This window comes from Corylus avellana, chromosome ca1 (assembly GCF_901000735.1).
Source record: "Corylus avellana chromosome ca1, CavTom2PMs-1.0".
Taxonomy (NCBI): domain Eukaryota; kingdom Viridiplantae; phylum Streptophyta; class Magnoliopsida; order Fagales; family Betulaceae; genus Corylus; species Corylus avellana.
The window spans coordinates 31275340-31281373 of NC_081541.1; the positions used below are offsets into that span (position 1 = coordinate 31275340).

At 38.0% G+C, this 6034-nt stretch overlaps 1 protein-coding gene across 1 annotated transcript in view; it reads right to left on the minus strand.

Moving 5' to 3' along the window:
* LOC132181617 (uncharacterized) overlaps positions 1 to 6034 on the minus strand; it is a gene marked incomplete in the record, with an annotated part of 18917 nt that overhangs the window by 2574 nt on the left and 10309 nt on the right. Inside the window, 5 exon segments of the mRNA XM_059594869.1 lie at positions 514 to 1127; positions 1939 to 1990; positions 2503 to 2571; positions 2834 to 2940; positions 3753 to 3800. Of these exon segments, the coding sequence (XP_059450852.1) occupies positions 514 to 1127; positions 1939 to 1990; positions 2503 to 2571; positions 2834 to 2940; positions 3753 to 3800 (890 nt within the window).

A 6034-nucleotide genomic window follows, 5' to 3' on the forward strand; every position in this document is an offset into this window, starting at 1 on the left:
AAAATTACTAAATGTAAATTATGTACATCCGTCTAAAGAGTGCAAAACAGTAGTTTCTTAAAATTTCCACTCAAATAAGTAAGTATTTCAACCCTAACATACTCTTGAGAGGACCTTCAGAACCATGAAAGCATCTGGACGTCACAGCAAGCCAAAGAGAAGCAAAATACTTTAACAAGCCTTTACTTGCCAAAACTGATATTCATATAGAAACCTGCTAGATGCTTTTCTGGCTGCATCAAACAGTTAAGGAAAACCCCACACGACAAAAGAAACTCAAAGCAGCATCTTCATATATGTACAAAAGGATATATATACATGGAATAAGAATTGTCAAAAGTCTATTGCTCATTCACAGCTATGCTCAATGTAACTATTACTAGACAAAAATTGTGGACTAGTTTGGGCATAAAAAGGGTTGATGTTGAAAGTTAAAATAGATAAATCAACTATTATAGTCAAGTGTCTATACTGTAGGAAATTGTGACAAAATCAAAGCTCCCAAAGTCCTACCTGCAAACCTTGTGAGTTTGAAAAACTTTTGGCAGGACCCTTGGTAGAGCTTCTCGAGTTTCTTCTAACATGGTCTTCCTCCCACTAGATACTCTACTTGCAATTTTTGTAACACTTTTATCGGAGCTCACAGTTTTTCCAGGCATACCAGTCATAATAGGCTTTGAGACAGCATTCTTTTCCCGAGGCCCACCTCTTTTACCTCCAATACAACCATATAACTTGCTTTCAATATTGTTCCAAATCTCTTTTTGCGCATCAACAATTTCTGGATAGAGTTTTATAAATGAAGCATCAGCAGGCTCTTTCAATTTCCAACCATTAAATGTAGGGGAAGATCTTTTGATGGCGAGAGCATCCAGGAAGATGTTCATTGTTTTCTTAAGAATTGTTGGGATATCTGATTGTGAAATTACTATATTCTTGCTGAATAAAAGGAGGACATAATCCCTAGCTAAGGATGATTCACCACCCTCAGGAATTAGCAATGGACTTTTTGGAGCCCAAAGGCCTTGTACCAGTAGAGCATGCTTCTGAAGGACTTGCAAAAATTCTTCATTGGAGTAGTCTGGAGCAAAGTGTTTCAGAAATGTGAATCGGTGAACTGGAGGTCCCTATTAAGAAAAGCTCCTAATTAACCATACAGAAATCAGAAATAAATGCTCAAAAACAGTTATGCAAATAGTCTAGTAGTCCTTGCTTCAAAATTCTTCATAAAATATGTGCATACGTGTAGAGAAAAAAAAAATTTCAAAATTATTTTGACTTTTACATTAAAGAGCCTTGCTAGACAGAGAATGCACCCTATGCAGTGTGAACCTAGTATACAGAATTTGCCCACATAGGTAGCTAATTGCCTGGAATTCAAGAATAACACCTTTTGTGTGGCGTTTGTCAAATTTGTGATTTTGGCTGAGTTAAGTGCGAATTTGACCACAAATTCCTTTTCTAATTAAATTTCATTAAAAAAAAATTGTATAGTGTAGGTATCAGGGTTTGACCACAAACCAATAGATTGGAGAACTGAAATTATTGCCATTGAGGTACTTTATTTCTTTTGACAAGCGTATGACAGTTAGTTACCTTTCTTTCAGGCTAATGCAACAAAATTAAGTTAATAACTTATGCAATATAAATGTATAGACACTCTCAAAACACTCTCGACCTTGTGATAATTTAGATGTCACTGCTCTAGCGCTCTCACTCTGTAAATTTATACCCTGGGAGTGAACCATAAAATGATGAGTGACAAATGCAAAAGTCCCTAAACCATTGACCTACAGGAAAGCTCCAACTATTCACTATGTGCAAGGCCATGCATGTGCATTCACAAATTCACACACATGCACTGGCATCACAAACTTCTTTTCAAGTGCCATTATATGCTCATCACATAATTCAAAGTTAAAGTAAATTAAAACAAACCTCACAGAGCAGTTTCTTGATGCGTTCTTCCAGAGGGAGTGTGTGCAAATACCTGAAATATTATCCATCAACATTTTTAAAATTCTACCAACCAAATAAAAAAAAATGAATTTTAAACTTCAAGAAAACATGAACTTGACCGGCTGCATGTCAGAAACGGAATTAATATTATGTCCCCTTTGGTGTTTGCCGTACCCAGCCGTGCTAATTAAAATACACAAACAATCTATTTGTTTATTATTTACTTATTTATGCGGTAAAACATTAATTATCTAGATGTTTTGTTTTATGTGTTTATTTCTTTGCTATGCGAATGGAAATTGGAGCACTTCAAGTGCACTCAAGTGTGAGTTAATTATCTCCCAAAAAAAAAAAAAAAGTGTTGAGTTAATTGTATTAATTTCATCGAAGCAGGTGCATGCCAGAAATGGAATTGAAAAACAAAGCAGAATGAGGCGAAGGTAATTTGTCTGTATACTAGCTTCCCCAATAATTTCTTACATCAATATAAAGATCGCACAACAAGACATCAAACCATTCATCACACAGAATATATCAGAGTACCTTCGTGAAGGACCTTTGGGTTTAATGTTGTTAGGTGCCCCGCGACAGAAGGAGTCAACATAGTCAAACCTTCAAACAAGAATAATAATGAAGGGAAAAAAAAAAAAAAAAAAGAGTAAAATGATCTGCATAATTGCTTTAAATAAAGAGTCAAGAATTTGGTAAATAAATGGAGATCTCATTTTTTTGATAAGTAATAACCAATCTTATTAAAAGCGTAAGGCGCCCCAAAATACACTGGGAGTATACAAAAGGATCTCCTGTGGTTCAAATAAACAGTGAGGATTGCAAGATGAGATGATATGTATCAATAAGAAAATAAAAGCCATACGGATTCATCATAAATTGTATAGGAGAGCTTTTTTGTGCCACCATTCTTTGTAAATATCTGGCAGAGAAATCACTCTCTGAACTATGATACTTGAGAGGAACCCAAGACTGCAAAAAGAAAAGAAATGAAAAGAAAAATATATTTATATGAGGGTCCTAAATAATTCTCAGTTTGCAGTTCAGACAAAACCGGAAGAATAAAAGCACTTGAATAGAGCATGCAGCTGTTTGAAGATAGAAAGGTGACTAGGTCTTACAATATCTCCCAATGATGGACTAAATTTTTTTTTTCAATAAGTAATCAAAATATTATTAAAAACGTAAGGCGCCCCAAGTACAAGAGAAAACACCTAGCTAAAAGGAGAAAAAAGAGTAAGGAAACTATGATGGGCTAAATAAAACAAAAGATAAAATAAAAACAAAAAATAACTTGGCAGAGTTCCACTGCTTCTTAGTTGCTAGACAAACCAAGTATCTGAGTACAAAAATATATCAATCCAGAAAACAACCTGATTCACATAAACACAGCAGTATCTCATATGATTAATTTCATGCAAATGGCAAGAAACTATAACAGATAGCCTGAAAGGTCAAAGCAAACAATAGATAGAGAAATAAAGCCACGACATATGACATAAGATGCTGTGAACATATAATTAATCTGTTAATAGGTCCACTTCATTCCTACTAAGCTGCATATTTTACTTGTTAATAGAGAAATAAAGCCACGACATATGACATTAGATGTTGTGAACATATAATTAATCTGTTAATAGGTCCACTTCATTCCTACTAAGCTGCATATTTTACTTGTTCTCTGTATTTAATTAAAGCACTTTGGATGTTCACCGTTTAAACCACTAGTGAAAACATTAAATAAGGAAATATCAACTGTTATATTCCATGGTCAAGTTTTACACCTCTTCATCGTCAGTTTTCTTGTCAGTTGAAGGCTCCATCCGCTTGTTCTGAAATGAAAACAAATTAATAAATGAATACGAAACAATTGAAAAGCAAGCAGAAGAAGTAAATACCTCAAAGGAACTCGACAGGCAACCAAATTTAATTCAATGAAATGGGGTTAGACTCCCATCACCCCAAAAGAAAGTTTTTTTTTTTGATAAGTAAAAATATATATCAAAAGCGCAGAGGGGCGCAACCCATATACACGGGAAGTATACAAGAGAGCGTCTAAGAAGAGGAGAAATGAAAGAGGAAATCAGAGAAGCTAATTACTAAAGGAGCTAGCCAAGCGGCTGTCCAAGAGTAAAGAGTAAAGAAGAAAAGATGAATCAATTCCTCTATAGTCCTAGTAGAATTCTCAAAACATCTAGCATTTCTTTCAATCCATATACACCACATAAGACAAAGAGGAATCATCTTCCAAACTACCGCACTTCTAGCACGGCCTCCCGACCACCAACAAGAGAACAAGTCCCTTACTCTGCCAGGCATAACCCAATGCAACCCAAACCGACTGAAAATAGTGTGCCAAAGAGCTCTTGCGGTTTCACAATGGAGAAGAAGATGATCTACTGACTCTCCTGACTTTTTGCACATACAACACCACTCCACCACCACAAGGTTCCTCTTCCGCAGATTATCATGAGTCAAAATTTTGCCAAGGGCCGCGGACCACCCAAAAAAAGCCACTCTCAAAGGCACCTTAGAGCGCCAAATACTCTTCCAAGGAAACATCTCATGGCCAAAATTAGACAAGGCCTTGAAAAGCGACTTAACCTCGAATTTACCTTTCCTAGACGAGGCCCAGCAAATACGATCCACCGTACCTACAGAGATCTTGCACGAGTACAATCGCTCAAAAAAAGGAGCAACCAACTCCATCTCCCAATCCTGAACATGTCGCACAAAAGTGACATTCCACTCTATAACCCCACTCCTCCAAGTTAAATTGTCCTTCACCCAAGCTTCTTTGTGTCTTGCAATGTTGAACAGAGAAGGGAAAGCTTGCTTCAAAGGAGTTTCCCCACACCAAGTGTCATGCCAGAAACGAACTTTCGAACCCTCCCCCACCTCAAACCTACACCCTTTGGCAAAGGAACTCCAACCTTGACGAATATGCTTCCATACACTCACGCCATGAGAACCCGAAACCTCCTTCGTGCACCACCCACCTTCCTGTTCTTCGTATTTGGCTTTGATAACCTTGCACCAAAGAGCCTCACTCTCGTTCGCATATCTCCAAAGCCATTTCCCCAAGAGAGCTTGATTAAACTAATGCAATTTTCAGATACCAAGACCACCGTAATATAAGGGACGGCAAACGTGATCCCACTTTACAAGATGCAACTTAGCCTCATCTCCCATTCCTCCCCACAAGAAATCTCTTTGGACCTTCTCAAGCCTTTTAGCTACACTCATGGGAATCGGAAACAAAGACAAGAAGTAAGTCGGAAGATTAGACAACGTACTCTTAATAAGAGTTAGACGGCCTCCTTTAGAGAGGTACATCCTCTTCCAACCTGCCATTTGACGCTCCATCTTCTCAATTACATCATTCCACATAATCGTGTCCTTATATGGCGCCCCAAGAGGGAGACCCAAATACTTCATGGGCAAATCGGCAACACTACACCCCAGGATATTAGCTAACACCCCAATGTTCTCCACATCTCCAATAGCCACAATTTTAGACTTTCCAAGATTAACTCTCAAACCCGACACAGCTTCAAAACATAAAAGAATGAGGCGCACATACCGGATTTGATCGAGAGAAGCTTCACAAAAAATCAAGGTGTCATCCGCAAATAAGGAGTGAGAAACCTCCAAATCCGAGACCACCCTATCTCCCACCGAGAAACCTGTCAAAAGACCTTGGTCAACCGTAGCATTCACCATCTTACTCAACGCCTCCATGACAAGCACAAAAAGTAACGGAGAAAGGGGATCCCCTTGCCGAATTCCCCTCGAACTGCTAAAGAACCCTTCCGGAGAGCCATTCACTAGAATGGAAAATCTTACCGACGTAATACACCATTCTATCCAAGCCTTCCACCTTTCCCCAAAACCACACCTATGCAGCAAGTACAAAACAAAGTCCCAATTTACATGATCATACGCCTTCTCCAGGTCCAACTTACAAATAACACCTGGCACCCCTTGCTTCATGCGACTATCCACACACTCATTTGCAATAAGAACCGAATCTAGGATTTGTCGTCCCCCTATGAAAGCATTTTGA